General features: G+C 41.6%; 4 protein-coding genes across 7 annotated transcripts; 3 read left to right on the plus strand and 1 right to left on the minus strand.

Annotated features, from left to right (window-relative positions):
- Window positions 1-171: 171 nt before the first annotated feature.
- Window positions 172-844, plus strand: LOC132260143 (uncharacterized). The gene is made up of 3 exons (XM_059758093.1): window positions 172-385; window positions 476-531; window positions 605-844. The coding sequence occupies exons 1-3, from the start codon at window positions 336-338 to the stop codon at window positions 748-750; spliced, it is 252 nt and encodes an 83-aa protein (XP_059614076.1). The 5' UTR covers window positions 172-335; the 3' UTR covers window positions 751-844.
- A 117-nt stretch (window positions 845-961) lies between these two features.
- On the minus strand, window positions 962-3,317 carry LOC132260141 (F-box only protein 28). Its single transcript, XM_059758091.1, has 3 exons — window positions 3,110-3,317; window positions 2,917-3,044; window positions 962-2,840 (listed from the first exon to the last, which is right to left on the minus strand). The coding sequence occupies exons 1-3, from the start codon at window positions 3,191-3,193 to the stop codon at window positions 2,039-2,041; spliced, it is 1,014 nt and encodes a 337-aa protein (XP_059614074.1). The 5' UTR covers window positions 3,194-3,317; the 3' UTR covers window positions 962-2,038.
- Window positions 3,318-3,582: 265 nt separating this feature from the next.
- LOC132260140 (kelch domain-containing protein 10 homolog) lies at window positions 3,583-5,215 on the plus strand. Its single transcript, XM_059758090.1, has 3 exons — window positions 3,583-4,102; window positions 4,162-4,367; window positions 4,427-5,215. The coding sequence occupies exons 1-3, from the start codon at window positions 3,707-3,709 to the stop codon at window positions 5,109-5,111; spliced, it is 1,287 nt and encodes a 428-aa protein (XP_059614073.1). The 5' UTR covers window positions 3,583-3,706; the 3' UTR covers window positions 5,112-5,215.
- Window positions 5,216-5,468: 253 nt separating this feature from the next.
- Window positions 5,469-17,125, plus strand: LOC132260139 (TRPL translocation defect protein 14). Of its 4 annotated transcripts, none has more exons than XR_009468345.1 (10): window positions 5,471-5,894; window positions 9,547-9,614; window positions 10,945-10,982; window positions 11,693-11,730; window positions 12,518-12,661; window positions 12,739-12,875; window positions 14,087-14,300; window positions 14,389-14,719; window positions 15,698-16,028; window positions 16,608-17,125. XR_009468345.1 is itself a non-coding variant. In XM_059758086.1 (10 exons), exons 1-10 carry the CDS (start codon window positions 5,840-5,842, stop codon window positions 16,682-16,684), a joined length of 1,284 nt encoding a protein of 427 aa, XP_059614069.1. In that variant the 5' UTR covers window positions 5,473-5,839; the 3' UTR covers window positions 16,685-17,125. The 4 variants fall into 4 exon arrangements, 2 of the variants coding, with proteins under 2 accessions (XP_059614072.1, XP_059614069.1); XM_059758086.1 differs by having other exon boundaries at window positions 5,473-5,894; window positions 15,698-15,879; XM_059758089.1 differs by lacking the exon at window positions 15,698-16,028 and having other exon boundaries at window positions 5,469-5,894.
- The last annotated feature ends 122 nt before the right edge of the window (window positions 17,126-17,247 follow it).

Consider the following 17,247-nt stretch of genomic DNA (forward strand, 5'->3'; position numbering starts at 1 on the left):
CTCTGGTTTAAAGCAATTGAGGAGTGAGAGAAAAGGGAGAAAAGTGTAAAAAATAGAGTAGATTCTTTCAATTTTACTCATAAACCGATGAAAATGAATGAAATGCTAGAGCGCCAGTAATTCTGTGGAACTCATTCTCACCGCCACGAGCGCCTCTGGCGGAAAGTTACGCGGCGAGAAATTGCAAGAGAGATTTTTTGTGGGCCGACAAAATATCAATTGAAGTGAAGAAATTGTACTTATCGCGCGACAATCCACGGCGAGTGTCTCGAGTGCCGGTGATAAAGCCTCAGTGAGTGTCTGTGCGGAGGCGTGAGTAAGAGGCAACTGAGACAATGGAGGCAATTTCGGGAATTTGGAAGTTTATCAGCTACTGGTGGTTCAGGTGCGGCGAACACAGGCCATTTCCTGCAATTTCCTGCCATTACCGGAAAAGTTTAACGCCCAGAATTCCTTCTCTCACTCTCTCTTGCAGATGGTCACTCGTCACGGAGATGTACATGGTGGAGAAGTGGGAGAGAATCACCATGAGTATCCTTTTTTGGCTGCGTGAAATTCGAAAGCTTGCGCTTCCGGTTGAATTTTCCTCAATTTTCGCGTGCAGATTGTCTCTTTGTCGTTCTCTTTCTAGCCTTCTGGTACTTCAACTACAAGGTCTTTCTCTCATTCACCACACACCTCACGGCCTCCCTCATTTGGGGCGACAGCGGCGCCGGCAAGGCGGACTCCGCGGTCGCCGGGAATCTCTGAGACCAACTGATCCACTCCGCGCCAGCTTCCTCCACATTCTCTTCACCTCTGAACAGACGGGAAATTCGTAAATAAACCACGAGATAAACACTCATTCCAGACAATCCGGCGCTCCCCAATCGCCCGATAAGGAGACTCGCGCGCGTCCATCAATCATGGTTGTGGGATTAGCGCACTGATTCGATTGCAAATTCATCCCTTTATCTCGCACCAATTGCGCGTGATAAGTTAACACTCCGGCTCGTGCATTATCACCAATACTCAGTCGACTCAGTCAGTGATTCCGGCGCTATCCCGATGGGTATCTCAATCCACGATCGACGTCCGCGATGATAAAGCGCCGCTCTTCATTCGCACTTTCGTGGCTTTGATGAGTTTCAATTCTGACGTGGTTTTGTTCAATTCTGAAGACTTTGAAATTTGTGAATCGTTGCAACATTGTGGATTTCGTATTTCAGTTCGTAAAAGCTACCAATTCGGTGTTGCAACTTTACGTTCTCATTTTTTTGGCGTCCGCTCGGCACGAATGAAATGCGAACGAAAAGGTGTTGCAAGGCGAAATTGAGAGTTTATTTCATACGAATTTTAGCTGTCAGAAAGTTATTTCATTGAACCTCTTTTTAAGTAGCGGAAAAGTGCAAGATTTTGCTCCAAGTTACGCTCCAGTTTCTGATCATATTCCTCCACATAGCTTTATATGAGCTTGAAAATGCTTTGGGAAACCAATTATTTTCCTTGGAAAGGATCAAAGAATGTTCGAAAATATATAATCTTAAGTATATGAATTGACGCCAAACGTCAATGCGTTTGAAACATTTCAGGTCTCTCGTAGAAGATATAAATTGAAGAAGATATGAATTGTAATCTTGCAACACCTTTTTACGAATTCATATTTTTGACAACTTGTTATGAAAGCTTAAAGTTGCAACGACGGTTTGGCTGAAGATCGAACTTTTTGTAACATATTCAGCACGTCACTGATTTTTCCTGATTTGTTGTACATTTTGAGAAGATATAATTTATTATTTTGTTCGCCAACAAGTTCTGTTGTAAATTTCATCTTTTTTCTTACAAAAATCCATGTCTACAGTTGATTAAATATATATATATCATTTCGTATTGAAATTAATCGCGTAATTCGTATGTTCTGTGAAATACACACAAAATATAAGTTCAAGAGAAGCAGTTTTGTAGGATTTACATTAATTCTAACGAGACATAATGATTTATGTGGAGAGGAGAGAAAATAATCGGGGCTGTGAATACTTGAGACGGCTCTCTGTGTCACTCACTCCACCGGCCGGAGCTTCTTCGAGCTCTCGCCGGCCTCGTCCGGCGCCGCGCTGCTGCCGGAGATGCGCCGCTTGAGGATGATCGTGGCCATGCGCGGCTTGATGTGACTCGTGCGGATTGGGGCGCTCTGCGGGATTTGCCCGGTCTCCTTGATTTGGCTGATGTTGGCCGAGATCTCGCGATTCTTGGCCTCAGACTCGTCCAGACGGCGCCGCAGGTCGGCGATCTGCGTCCTCATCTCCGTCATGTTGGTGACGTTGGCGCGCATGAGGCGCACCTGCTTGTTCTGCAGCTGAATCAGGCGATTCACCTTGTTCATGGCCCTGTTGTAGCGCTGCTCCATCTTGCCGATGGTCACGCGGTTGCGGCGCGCCGTGATGCAGTCCGGGCGATTCCTCACAACCTGGGCGTCCTGGGCGCTGGTGCTGGGGCGGGCGGGATTGAAGTCGGTCAGGAGGACGTGATCTGTGATGATTTGCGTGAGGCTGGGCGCGGCCGCGTGACGCTGCTTTGTCGTCTCGATGAAGGTCTTCTTCAGCGCCAGTGAGATCTTCTCGTCAAAGTGCTCGATCGCCATCGAGGAGATGTCGCGCAGCTCTTGCAGAATCTCGTGCGAGCGCACCTGCAGGGTCGTCTCCTGCACGAGACGCAGCAAACGCAGCACCTCGTCGATCACTTTGCCGGGAATGAAGCAGCACAGCTTCGCGTCAATGTACTTCCCATAAGTCATCGTGAGCATGGAAATGCGCGTCTCGATGCACGTGAGAATGTCCGCGTGGCGCGCCAGAGGATGATTCCTGTGGAGAGAGAGAGAGAGAGATGTGCTCATTAGGAAACACACACGGGAAAATGCCACTCAGAATGGCCAGAAACCTTCGCTCAGATTCCCTGCGTGGCAGCTTCGATTTGATCTTCTTCATGTTGATCCCGTGCAGGCGAACCATCTTCATGAAGCCCCTGTTGAGAATTCTCTGGCATATTGCGTCCACGCGCTTGCAAACCTGTCTCAAGGAGGAATTTCAATGAGCTCGTTGGAATGACGTGCGTGGACAAAGAATATTCTCACCAGGCGCTTCTTTGCCACTTCGTCGTACGGCAGATGCTCAAATATCTGAGCTATCATGCAGTCGGGCAGGTGGAGGATGTTCATCTTCACCCAAGGAGACTCTTATGCGGCACACAAAAGAAATTCTTACAGTGAGTTTTTCTAGCGAAAAAATGTCACCTTCTTCCCAAAAAACACACTTTCCCACCTTTTCTGCACGAGGGCGCTGCGGAGGAGAAACAGCTGATGAGTGGTGAAAAAGGGCAGCAAACAAAAACCGCTACTTCTCGTCGCTCAACTCTTCTTGCATTGCGATGTCACATTCCAGACAGCTTGTCATGGATTGAAGTAAATCCTCATGTTGCCACTATCACCTTCTACACTCTTTGCAATTAATCTTTTCGGGAAATTTCCGCGGAATTTCACAAGGAATTCAATTTTGAGGGGTGAATACGAAAAAGTGGTGAGATTCTTGACGTTGCGTATAACAGATTTGTAGCACAGTTGTGACACGTAGAACATGTTGGTTTTTCCTAATCGCGGAAGTATTTCTCTAAATTTGTGGTAATTTCTCGTGAATACGGCGTGCGAATATTCACGAAAATGCGTAGATAGATTATGCTGTGGCATATTGTCGCGCTAATCGAACTCTGGTTGGTAAAACTGCAGCAATTTCTACTGGAATTCTTCGGGATGATTCGACGAAAGAGGAGCCTTCCCGTGTACACTTTTCGCCCCTACCAGGTGAATCGCCTGCAATACGCGAGCATCGTGGCCCCCAAGCCACGGAGTGGCCACAGGATTGTGTGCAATGACCGCGAGATTTACTGCTTCGGCGGATTCAATCCGGACATACCGTCCAACACGGGACCCTATCGGGATGTGTCGATGTTCCAGGAGCTGTGGCGCTTCGACACTCTCACGCTGGAGTGGGAGCTGATCTTTGGGCCTGGCGAGCAGATGCCCGCCGAGCTTGCGTCGCACGCAATGCTAATGCTGGGCAATTCAATTCTGGTGCGTGGAATTTGCTTCCTTTTCCTGCATTCGCTCACTTCTCTCTCTTCCTCTGGCAGATCTTCGGCGGGACGTGCTATCCCTTCGGCATGAGCTGCTCGAATAAGCTCCACATTTTTAACATCACGACCAGGAAGCTGAAGACCGTGGCCACGACCGGGACTCCGCCGCAAGAGATGTACGGCCAGGCGATGGTGATTCACGAGGAGTTCCTGTACGTCGTCGGCGGCACGACGGGATATGACTACTCCTGCGATGTGCACAGGTCAGTGCCGATCGGGCAGATCCAGAGGGAAGAGAATTTGCACTGATTTCCCCTTTCAGATTGAACCTGATGACGTACGAGTGGGAGTTGGTTTATCACTGTGATGAGAATAACGAGGACGATCCGCCGGGCAGATATCGCCACGAGCTGGCGTACGACGGGGAGCGGATTTTCGTGCTGGGCGGCGGAACGTCTCAAGTGGCCTTCACACTCTCGAAGATTCCTGCCTTCAATCTCAGGACGAACACGTGGGCGATGGTGCAGACCAAGCCGGATCCCACAATCTCGCAGCCCGGCGACAAGACGGCCTTCCCGGAGGCGCGCAAGTGTCACTCGTGCGTGCAGATCGAGAGCCCGCACGGACCATCGGCGGTGATCATTGGTGGCTACGATTCGTGCTTCTACAATGATATTTGGCGCCTGGACTTGAGCACTCTGGAGTGGCGATGCTTCGGCAAGTTGTCCTCCTTCAGGCCGCTCTTCTTTCACGACGCCACAGTCACGCGCAGCGGCTGCGTGTACATCTACGGTGGCATCACGTGCAACGTGCTGACGAATGCCACGCGCATCAAGAGAACCACGAACATGTACAAGATCTGGATGGCGATTCCGAAGCTGTCCGAGATGTGCATCGAGGCGCTCAACTTCTATGCGCCCCGCCTGAAGGATTCCTCCACCGAGGAGCTGATCAAGCTGGGCGTGCCACCGCCATTCGTTGAGCGACTGACAACGAGGATCAACTGATTTTCCTCCTCTCTTCAGCTCCCAGTGTTTTGATGCCATTTTGGCGCTGAGAATTCTGCAATTTTTGCTTTTTGCTCAAAATTTACCGAAGCGTGGGTCGAAATTATTGGATTTGCGGCGCATTTTTTGGATTTCAAATGATTATTATTGTTTCCAACATCACAATGGTTGAGTGATACATATAATAAAACATCACATAGTCCGCTGTACAGGCTGTACATTGAGAGAAGATCACGGTGTTTTAAATGGGTTAAGACGACTGGCGATGGCGAGTTCGAAAGTCGCTTCGCGCGCGCGGCGACTTTCGAACTTTCGACTGACAGCGGCGAAGATGGCTTGACAGCTCGTCCGGCGAGCACGCTCAAGCGCCCGCAGTTCTTCACCATCCCTCGTCGGATTGGCAGCAATTTTCAGCGAGAGATGAAAAGCCTCCGTCTCGCATCTGTGTGATTTTCCACTGGGGAAGAGAGCGAGCTGAACGTGCAAGTCGCCAAAATGCATTTATCACTGGTGTTGCTCTGATAAATACCATCCATCAATCGCGGTGCGCGCGGTGTGTGTGAAAATTAAATTTCGTGAAAAGAGCGAATCTCGCGTGCGAAGCTTTTCCTCGTGTGTGAGTTGAGTGAGAGAGAGTGTGTGGCGAGGAAAAAGGGAGCGTGGTGGAAATCTGCTTGCATCTCAGGGCGCGTTCGTGAAGTTGAGTTCCACGGAGTCCCGGCGGACGGATGAAAATGGAGAAAAACCTGGAAAAGCGTGTCTACATGCTGGTGCTGACAGGAGGTGAGGCTCCTATTGATTTTCCGCCACTCTTTTCCCCCGCAATGCCTCGCGCCACGTGCTCGCGGAGACTTTGTGTGCACAGAGTTGGATAAAAAAGAGTTGCTGTTTGACGATGATTCCCCGGAAAAACGTGCTCTCGATGCCCGTCAAATTTAGAACGCAATTTCACGACCACGTTTTTCTCGTCTTTTTTTTTCTCCTTTCCCCCGCCAACATTAGCGCACGCGGTGAACGCGATTTTTCCACCGCAGTCGCGCGCTTGGGAAAAAAAGTGTCTTATTTTGCTGCTGCTGTAATTGTGGGTGGAAAAGTGGCAATGCAACAATTGCAAGAGACTTTCGCAATGGGCGGGAAAACAATTCAACAATTGGATAAACGCTGTGACGCACTTTTCCCAACTATTTTTAGCGTGTTTTGTAACTTTGGAAGGCACTCCTGTGAGATAGAACATCTCTGGGACTTTGTTCTCTCCCGCGGATCAATTGACCGCCAAATCACAGCTATTGCGACGGAGCGAGAAGTGCGATTTTTGGGGGAAATTTGTTGATCAATTTGCGATGTTTTCAGGGTGTTTTTGTAAATTGAATAAGTGTTGGAAAATAGAGGGTTTTCTAGCAAAACAATAATGTTAGGGGGTTTTCTCATACTGTAAAGTTATCTACAATGAATTTTGACACAACTTTGGGGGGAAATTAGTTAAAAATCGACAGTCTAAGGACTAATATTTTTCCCTAAAATTGTGTTAAAAATGTAATTTCACGCAATTTCTCAGCGAGCTAAAAAAGCTAAAAAGGAACTAATTTAGCTGAAAAGAGCAACAAAGCCGAAGTATTAAAGAAACAAATGAAAAAACGAAATGAGCAATTTCAAACAAAATATTAAACATCTTTTTTTGCTAAATTTAACGCATTTTTCATCGATTTTCTTAGCAATTTGTTCAAATTTTCCTACTTTTTCTTTGCTAAATATTGTGCTAAATTTATTGTTCAATACTTATCAAGGGCAACAGGAAGTCTAACTTCTATAGATTTCCCTAAAAGGCCTCAGAAAATGGAAATCTCTCTATTTTGGAAGAATTTAGATTGCGCTTTTTATACAATTAACTTTGTGTGTTGTTATCACGAAGTATATTATCGAATCGGCATGGTTTTACATGATGCGACATCTATGCACTTAAGTGCGCATCAGTATTTTGACTGATCGCCGCTACGTTCGCTAGTGCATCAACAGAATTGCTAAGTTGTTAGCGAAAGAAAGCCAAACAAATAGCTTTTTAATGCTTATCGTTGAAATCTTAGCATTTTTTGCTCGCTGGGATGGCAAAGATAACTGCTTAATTTCTAGACAAATAAATTATTCATTTTGTTCGTGTCTGGTCGCAAATTCTCCAAATTGTCTGGCGTGAGAATCCTTTGACACCCGTGAACTTGACATCGTCTATGAGAGGACTTTGGGCCACTAATCGTCTGTCGAGAGAAGAATTATTGCGGGATATTTTTAGCTAAAGAGACTCACTAATTTATCTCTGCATCTCGCCTTCTCTCAACTTGCCACGCATTCGCGAGCACAATCGACAGTATAAATTGCGACAAAAGCGCAAAATTCTTTTCGGGGTTTATTTATCTTGGAATTCCCACAATTTTCAAGCCATTAAAGTGGCGGTGATATTTTACATTTGATGAAAATGCCTCACAATCTCGCCAAGAAGTGGTGTGTTTGAGGGCCCCAGCGGAACAATTGGGTCACGCTTTCTATAAATGACATCCCTCTTTTTTGGCAACGCGACGCAGTGCGCGCGATTGAGGGAGAAAAGATTGGGAGTAAGGCTCTGGGAGTGCGAAGAGATAGCGGCGATTCAATGTCAACTGTTGAGCCGCGCTAGCCACGCTCTGTATGCACACAGAAATGAAATGAAATCAGCGAAATTATCGGGAATATGAGACTATATTGGTGGAGGTGTAGAAAAACAGCGTAAATTCACATGCCAAATTCTCATATCTTTCGCCGGGGCTTTTGTTGTGTGTGGGTCAACGGAAATTACGTGGCTGACTGACGACGGAGTGATGAAAAGGCAGGAGAAAAGTATAATTCGGGATTGCCAAGGTCAGCGAGAGTCTCCGAAGCACGTGGCTTGAGAGCTGCCATTGTCACATGGCCACGCAATTGTAATGCCAGATGACGATCAAATGAGGCCTAATCGCTCGGCTATCATTTCCCACCAGCAATTGCGGCGTGATCGGAAGAAGCTCAATCGGAGGTGAAGAGCGATAAGTTTGCAATCATGCGACATTCTAGATTTGCTCATTTCTTCACTTGAAGGCCTATTTTTGGGCGCGCGAGTTCAAAATGTCAAGTGAATTTTTGTATATTTTTCAATCTTGTTTATTTAGCCAAGAAACACAGACCATGAATCCTTTTTGCCAACTGCTTCGTTCTGCCTTAGATTTCTATGGCCAGTTCAAGGTGAAAAATATCTCAAGCTGGAAACAAATGTGCTTCACTTCCTTATAATTACAATGAAAAGTAAACTAGAAACAGTTTTATTACTTGAGCAATAAAGGAGTAATTTATAAAATTTTGCCAATTGTGCAGCTGTGAAATTGACTAAACAACTAATCAGTTGCGAAAATGCAACAGATTTCAGTCGTTTTCGCAATGCAACTCTGGATACAGAAGGATTAATTATGGAGTGATTCTCAATTAAACTTGAGAATGTAAAATTTATAAAATGGTCAAATTTGCCAAGATTCTTAAAATACAAGTAAATAGTTAGTAAATTTATGACTAAAATTTATTTAAGCTTGAAAATTAGAGCCACAATTGCAGATTAATTCATCATCGCATGTTATTCTGCAGTTTCCGATCTTCCAATCGATACAAATTGGCTTAACACGTGTCAATCCGAATAGTAAATAACACAAGTGTGCAGCGTTTCTTAGTCAAACACAAGAATGTTTAACTTCAAACACGTAAAAGTTTAACATTCCAAATGAATAAGGAAAAACAGTATTAAATTTGCCAAAATTATTGAAAAAACATGAGTATATAATTGAGTATGTAATATTGCTTAACACGTGTGAGACAGAAGAGCAGAATAGCAAATAAATCACCTTTTTAAGTCTTACAAGAGTGATTGAGAATAGCAAAAAAAAACACTCTGTTAAACTTATATAATATATTTTTTACAATTCTTGTTTGATTGGGAATTGCTTCATTAGAAAAGAAACCATTTCAATGTTAATTAATCTATGGTATTTTAAATTTGCAAGTCTACATCTTTATTTAAGCTAACGAAACTGAATTACAAATTTTTCCAACTTGTCATAAATTAGGTTGAAAAAATGACTGTTTCTCCTTGTTTGTTTACTTCTGTATTAATAAATTCTGCACATTTGTTTAACCGAATGCAAGACATTATCACGGGAGGGAGAAAGAGAGAGAGAAAAATTACACACTCCCACTCGTGAGCAGATGTAAACAAAGTGCGGAAAAGTTATCATGTTCTTGGCAGATGAGAGGAACTTATAAATTTCTCCCGCCTCTCGCCCAATGTGGGTCAGAGATGCACGTCAGGCGTGTGCATATTAATGGCGATAAGAGATATTTGCACTGTCACAACTAAATGATTCACTATTTTTATCCATATTTGCAGGACCGTGCGGAGGAAAAACCACGGGACAGGCGCGCCTGAGCACATTTTTCGAGAATCTGGGATGGAAGGTAATGAGAAATTGCGTTATCACGTTATCTGTAGCGTTGTTTATCTGTGAGATGAGACGGATTTTTTTTGGGGTGGGATATTTGGATTTCGGTGGTGTTTTGAGCGTGTATTTTTTTCACCTACTGCAAAATAAAGACACGCCGTCAGCGCTCAAGATAAGGAGAAGAGTGAGAGAGAGAGGATTAGTGCTGTCGATGGAGCACATCTTATCGGTGAAGAGCAAAGACTTTAATACTTCTGGCTGGTGTTAATTGATTTGCAAGAATATTGGCGATTTTCCATACGGAAAATGTGTGTTTCGGATGAATTTTTGTATATAAATGTCGTCTTGATAATTGCAAGTCGAAATGACGCCACTTTTCTCAAGGTGAAAACAATTTTTACGGCAAATTAACTCGACTGGTTGATAAACAATTCAATTGAGAGGGTGGGCGAAATGTGACATTGAGCGGGTGGTGGATTATTTGGCTGTGCTGCTGCTGTGCTGTTGGGGGTGGTAAAAAAAGAGGAAGAATTGCGCTCGGGAAGTTTGTAATGGAATTATAATTACACGAGGATACCTTAAAAGATAGTTTGTGTGACACAATTTTACCTCGAGTCACGTAAATACTTAAAGTCACTCCGCCAAGATGAAGAAGGGGTGGCAAAGTGGCTCCCGATCGATCGAATGTGAGGTGAAAAATTGAACGGGGAGAATGGGGAGGACTGATAGTAAAGTTTTCAATTTGATGAGAAGCCAGAAGAGTGTCATTGGCGGTAATTGATGAAATATAGGGTGATTCGAGATTTATTACTTTTATTTTACACTTTTATGGTTTATTTTGTTGATGATTTATTGAGGGTGAAAAAAAGAGAGACATATTTTCAGCAGTAGTTCTCATTTTAATAAAGTCACTGAAGTGATGAAATTATCATTGTTGTGTTAATTTCTTCATGTTGCGATAATAATGACAAAAATAAAGATCACACAGTATTTTTGGAGTGACCTTGATTGTAGTGAAGCGCAGATATTTACTTCAACCATTAACAAATTTTTGCCTGAGAAAACTGCTATTATAGCTGGGCATTATCACCATCAAAATTTAGGGTAGAACAAACTAAAAGAAAATAAAAGACAAACATGTGTTTTCATACTAGTTAAAGTCATGGGATTAACTGATAAAAAAAAACCCTGATAAATTGATTAGAGTCTTACATAGAGTCTGTTTTTTTTTTAGAGGAAGTAACTAAATAGCTTTATTAGGCATATTTCGTTCCTTTAGAATTCACACCGTCTCACTGTTTGACGGGGGTTTTTCTTCGTTTCTGGTTCAATATTCATTTTTTCAGGTGTTCCGAGTGCCTGAAGCCGCATCAATTTTGCTGAGGTACGGTTAAAATTTACCACAAAAATACCACTTTGCAAGCCAACAACAAAAAAACAATCTAATTAAGAAGAGCAATTAGTCTTTTATTAAAAAAAATACATAAATGTAATCTATTAGAATTAAATCTGCGAGAGAATTAATGACAAACCAAGAGAGAGAGAGAGAGAAACGTTGAACAGCAACATGCTTGGAATAGTAATGCTCTTTCTGTTGTTAGATTCTAGGATATTTCATATATAATCACTCATTTGTATCCCACGAATTTTTGGACTAAAATTCATCGAGAGATCACTTCATGCTTGAGTATAATTCATATGAATGGTGCAAAGATTACAATTCATTTTAGTGTTTCATCACAGCATTTCGTATTTGTTTTTTTTATTCTTTGGCTCATGAGAATGAGAGAGTTTTTTAGTGGAAAGTGGCAACTTTTTCTCTGTTTTGACTAGAGACACACTTCTTGTAATATGGAGAAAAAAAAGAATGTTTTTAGAATCATCTCTTCATGCTTTCTTTTCTTTGTGATATATGCCCATGTACAAGCATTTTTTTCTCAGCAGGAAATCCTCACAATGTCTCCCCATCATTATCTCTTATCTTATCCAACACTCTGCAGAAGAAAAATCACTTAGAACATCGACATAGAGAAGCGTTGTTATTGATTACAATAGATGACTTATCTTTTGCATCTTCTTTTCCTTCAATTTCAGTGGTGGTGTGAAGTTTTCCGAGTTGACTCGAGATGAAGGTGGGTTTTTTTTCTGCTGACCCAGCGAGCACAAAATGCTGAGATTTAAAAAGCTAATTGTTTGGCTTTCTTTCGCTAACAACTTAGCAATTCGGTTGATGCACTAGCGAACGTAGCGGCGATCAGTCAAAATACTGATGCGCATTTGAATGCATAGATGTCGCATCATGTAAAACCATGCCGTTTCGATAATATACTTCGTGATAGCAACACTCAGGGAATTGTATAAATATCGCCAAGCAAATAACCTCAAAAGTGAGAGATTTGAAGGGTTCTCAGGCCTTTTAGGCCACCAAGACATATTTTATGGCACGGGAAACCCTTATTCCATATGTGGAATAAGACGAGAATAACCAAGAACAAGTGCAGAATATTAGGAATAACATATTGTGAGAATAACGAGGAATAACTGACTGAATTGGGGGAAACCGGATGAAGGGAAGTTCATAGAAATTGAACTTCCTGTTTTCTTGCTAAGTTATGATCAGAAAAAAGCAATAAATTTAGCAAAATATTAAGCGAAAAATTGTAAAAAATTCGGAAAATTCAGAAAATTGATTAAAAATTAGCTAATTGAAGCAATAACAAAATTGGCTAAATATTTTGCTTGAGATTGCTGCGTTTATTGCGCTATTGAGTTTCCTTGAGTTTCATTTAATAAATACTTCGGCTTAGCACTTTTCAGCTAAATTAGCTGCTTTGTTTTTAGCAATTTTGGCTCGCTGGGGAATTGCTGTGCATTTTTTCAAGTTGTAGATGAAAAAACAGGCAATTTCTCTCCCTGCAGCCCTGCAATTCCAGGAGAATCTCGTGAAGACAATGCTCCAGCTCGAGAACACATACTATGAACTGGCGAAGGGACACATTCTGAAGCAGAATGCTCGAGGATGTCTCATTATATGTGATCGTGGCATAATGGATGCGGGTGCATGTAAGTTTTAATTGGCTCCTTAATATCTGATACACACAAATGGGAGGACTTTGCAAACTTTCCTCCATCATCTGCAGATATACCAAAAGAGGATTGGGAGAAGCTTCTCACGGCCAATGCTTGGAACACGGTTGAATTGCGGGACAATCGCTATAACCAAATTGTTCACATGGTGTCTGCTGCGAATGGTGCTGAAGATTTCTACAGTGTCGAGGTGAGTTGACTCTGTAATTCCCCACAAATGTGTGTCAATCGCGGACGTAACTTCTTATCAAATACACCCAGTGATTACGATACGTCACTTCGAGCGGTTGATATTGATTCAACATTGAAAATTTGTCTCTCTTTCCTCAGCTTACAATGTATCATCAGCAGTGAAAGAGAGAATGTCAAGTGCACTCAATTGCTAATAAGATTTCTGGATGACTGAAATGATTCTCATTCTTTCTTCTCGAATGTCTTTCATGCTTTTCCATGCCTGAAATTCCAATTGTAACACAGATACAATGATGATTGTTGTATTAAGAACAGCTGTATTAGGAAATTGTTATGGCTTCGTTAAAGAATTCTCAATTTCATGATCGATTCGTGAAACGTTTCTGTACAGTAGTGAAAATTTGCTTAGGACACCTAAGAAATTTTGAGTCAATTTTCCTCGTGGAAATGAAGAAATGGTACAAAAGCGTTAAACAATCAATTAATCAAGGCTTCTTATGATGTAAATGTCTTCTAGACATTCCAAACTCATGATTTAATGTGTTTATCTGTTTGTTTTAATTTAATTTTCACACTTTTCTCTGTATTTTGTAATATCTCAGCACAGAATTGAGATATCGCCATGATTTCAACGTCATTTAACAGATCATAAAATTCGAATCATTTTTCGTTTTAAGGTAAATATCTCGAAAATTGAAAGAAATATCGAATTTTTAGCACAAAAACTGTCTTAGGTGTCCTAAGTTAATTTTCTCTACTGTATCTCAGTGTTGAACAATATTAATTCACTGAACAAAAACTTCTTAACGCTTCTGGGTTGATTTATTTATTTAGCAAGAGCATCACAAATATATTAGTCATCAACTATATAAGTTTTATCACTGGTGAAATCCATTTGTATATGGCATAGAAAAAAAAACAGCAAACTTGCTGAGCACAGCAGAAAAAGTACTTGTGCGATGAATCATCCATTCTTTCTCACAGAGTTTGAAGAGAGTGAATTCTTGTGAAATTTGAAATTCTACAGAAAACCTTCCTGCATTCTTCTTGTCTCTCGGTGAATAAGAGGGAAAAATATTTGACGGGAATTGAGAAAGTAAATAGTGTTTAAAGCACATAGATGAAATTTGCTGAAAAATGCAGAAAATTTCCTCATCTAAGGGCGATCATTTCATCTCTCTTTCTTCTCTTGTCTCTCGCTCTGCACAGGGTCACAATTGCCGATCTGAAGATGTGGATCTGGCCCGTGAACTTGACTACAAGGCGGCCGCCGCGTGGGTTGGTCATCCCTATTTCGATGTGATTGACAATTCAACGGACTTTGAGACGAAAATAAAGCGTATGATCAGCAGTGTTTGCCAGAAGGTTGGCATCGACACCGGCGATCGTTTGTTGACCACGTCGAAGAAGCTGAAATTTCACGGTGAGTCGCGCGGCGCGTGATGCAAAAGGCGCGAGAGAGAGAGAGAATTTTGGGGGCTGATTGATGTGTGAATGTGATTTATTTGCAGTTCTTGGGCCTCTGCCACCGGATTCGGCGTTCCCGGCGTTTCAGGACTTCGAGGTGGAGCATCACTATTTGCAGTCGACGAGCGGCCGCGTGCAGGCGCGGCTGAGGAAGCGCGGCCAGAAGGGACACTGGAGCTACATTCACACCATCAGGAAGCCGCATCCCAATGGCCAGTACGTGGAGGTGAAGACTCAGATGACGGCCAGGGACTATAACAACCTGCTGAACCAGGTCGATGATGCCCACTTCAACATCATGAAGACAAGACGGTGCTTTCTCGTGAACAATCAGTACTTCCAGCTGGACATCTACAAGGAGCCGTGTCACTCCAGGTGAGAGCTCTTCGTGTTTCTCCACCTGCTCTGCGCCTCGGCAGTTGATTCTGAGAATGTGTGAGCTCTGTGAAATGCACACGGAGGACATTGAAGGACAGGCACGGCGAAAGGAATAGAATAATGAGGGATTCATTGGTCGTTGCAACTTTAATTTCATAACATATGAATGTTTCAAATGTTGGCGCATGAAATTAAACCATTAATTTTGTAGTTTGAAGGCAAGAAGAGCTGAAAAATTCAGGTGAAAACTAAGAAAATAGTCGATATTGATGTTTTCTGGTTACTAAATATAAATTGTTTACATTTATCCGGACATTTTTGCACATTTCAATGCACCAAATTGAGATTATGTGTTTTCAGGCATCCTTCGAGCCTTGCCAAGGAAACTAAGTGATTTTCTAAAGCATTTGCAACTCTTTGTGTTGAAAATATCTCTAGATATTCGCCAAAGAGCATTTCCTTACGTCAATGTGGAGGAAAATGGTTAGAAATTGGAATATTCTGTTCGAAAAACATTCTTTAGAGCCGGAAAGAAATGGCGTTTTAACGAAATTCGTATTAAATAATCTCCCAATTTCGTATTTTGGCCGTCAATATAAGCTATGAAAACGTAAAATTGCAACACCAGAAATTGATAGTTTTTACGAATTGAAATACAAAATCTGCAATGTTGCAACGACTCATCAATTTAGTAATTTATGTTTGGTTATATTTGTAGGGGGGAAAAGAAATCGTCGAGAGAATTGTGTAGTTTTCGTCTTGGGTTAAATCTTAAGCAGTTATTCAGAAATGCACACAAACACATAATAATTAGATGTTCTTTGACTTTGCTAATTTGTTACACACATTTTCTGGAGTTTGTTGACTAACAAGAGTTGAGCTCACACACTTTCTCACATGCTTTTCCCCTTTTCACTGCCGCACAGCCAGAATGTTATCTCTAATAATCCTGTTCTCATTTGTTTCCCCGTGCAGATGCGTTGGCTTGATGCTCCTCGAGACGTACACGTCGCTCGAGGGCAAGGCACTTGAGGATTGCCTGCCGAAATTCCTCAACATCAACAAGGAAGTGACCGGCGATCCCAATTACTCCATGTTCAATTTGTCCCTGCGCGAAGAGTGGGATAGGACGCAGAAATTCTGTCGCTCCTTGCATGGTAAAAAGAACATGAATGATGTGTGCAGTGCAAATGCCCGTGAAAATGATGATGCATGCAATGAATGTCAGCATCAAGGCAAATAACTTCCAAAAAAAGAAAGAAAAACCAATGCATTGTTCAAAAAAAAAAACACTGTCCCAAAGAAGGTACACAAAACAAACATTTCTATCGAAAATATAAATATCATTGAGGGGTGTGCAGAGGACGAGATTTGATCGCTGTTTGAAGCGCGAGGGTGGAAATGTACAGAGGGTTAAAGAGTATTTTTTGAAATGTGTGTTTATAAAGAGGGGAAAAGGTCAAAAGTTGATGAAAGGGGAGAAAAAGCAGTATTATCTATACAACTTTCTAGAATTTTTTTCCTTCAAATTTCTCAAGATTTGTGTGTAAATAGAATTTTAGGAGCAATAGAAGTGTCAGTAAATTATAGATAGTAATTCAAAGGGGGAATTTTTCCTAATAAACATACTTTTTATTCATATATTTTCACATAGATTTTACGCCACATAATCAATTTTACTTTTTTTTCTTCTTCTAAAACCAACGAAAACAACCGAAATTAATAATAATGAGCTTAACAAATTTTTGTCAAAAGAGAGAGAAGAAAAATGCTTTCAATGTTTATTTACTGCACATATGATTTATTGAGTTATCATTTCTTTCTTTTCCTTTTCCACAAAGCACATTTTCATTTATCTCGATTTATTTGCTCTCTTATTTTTCAGATGATGGCGAAGTACATAAGAAAATTAATGGCTGTTCTAATCCATACATGAATGGAAATAAGACTGGGGCCATTTAACATTTGAGGAAGAAGAGTTTGAAATATTATTTGATTTTCTCCAAACATTAACTATAAATTTTTAGTTCAATCTTTTTAGCACTTATTATTTAATCAAATTGATTTTTTACTGTTGTTTTTGTGCATAAATTGCGCTCGAGCAATGGTCAAAGGTCAACTGCTTCTTACCTCATTTCACAACATATATTGTTTTTAAGGATAAATTGAAAAGATTACTATGATAAAAAATGCGGAGAATGAATTTTATTGAAATTCTCGAATTGATTTGAAATGGATTAAAATGAAAAAATAGTTTTACGCTGCAAAATGAGTGATTCAAGTACATTTTGTGCCCCAAAATAGTGTTAATGTTACTGACGAGTTGCCACCAAATTGAGTACTTACAACATGTATGATTTTATTCACTATAAATAAAAAAATGAAGGATGAAATACAAGAAAATCTCTTTTATTCGCGTGATTCACTTGGTTTTGAGCGCCCGTGGAGTTGTTCGACTTTTTGAATGGCGGTTCGCCGCGCCGCCTTTCGAACATCCAACATGGCGCGACTTTTCGGACGTGGCA

The sequence above is a fragment of the Phlebotomus argentipes genome, unplaced genomic scaffold (genome assembly GCF_947086385.1).
Source record: "Phlebotomus argentipes unplaced genomic scaffold, Phlebotomus argentipes genome assembly scaffold_18, whole genome shotgun sequence".
In the NCBI taxonomy this organism is placed as follows: Eukaryota; Metazoa; Arthropoda; class Insecta; order Diptera; family Psychodidae; genus Phlebotomus; species Phlebotomus argentipes.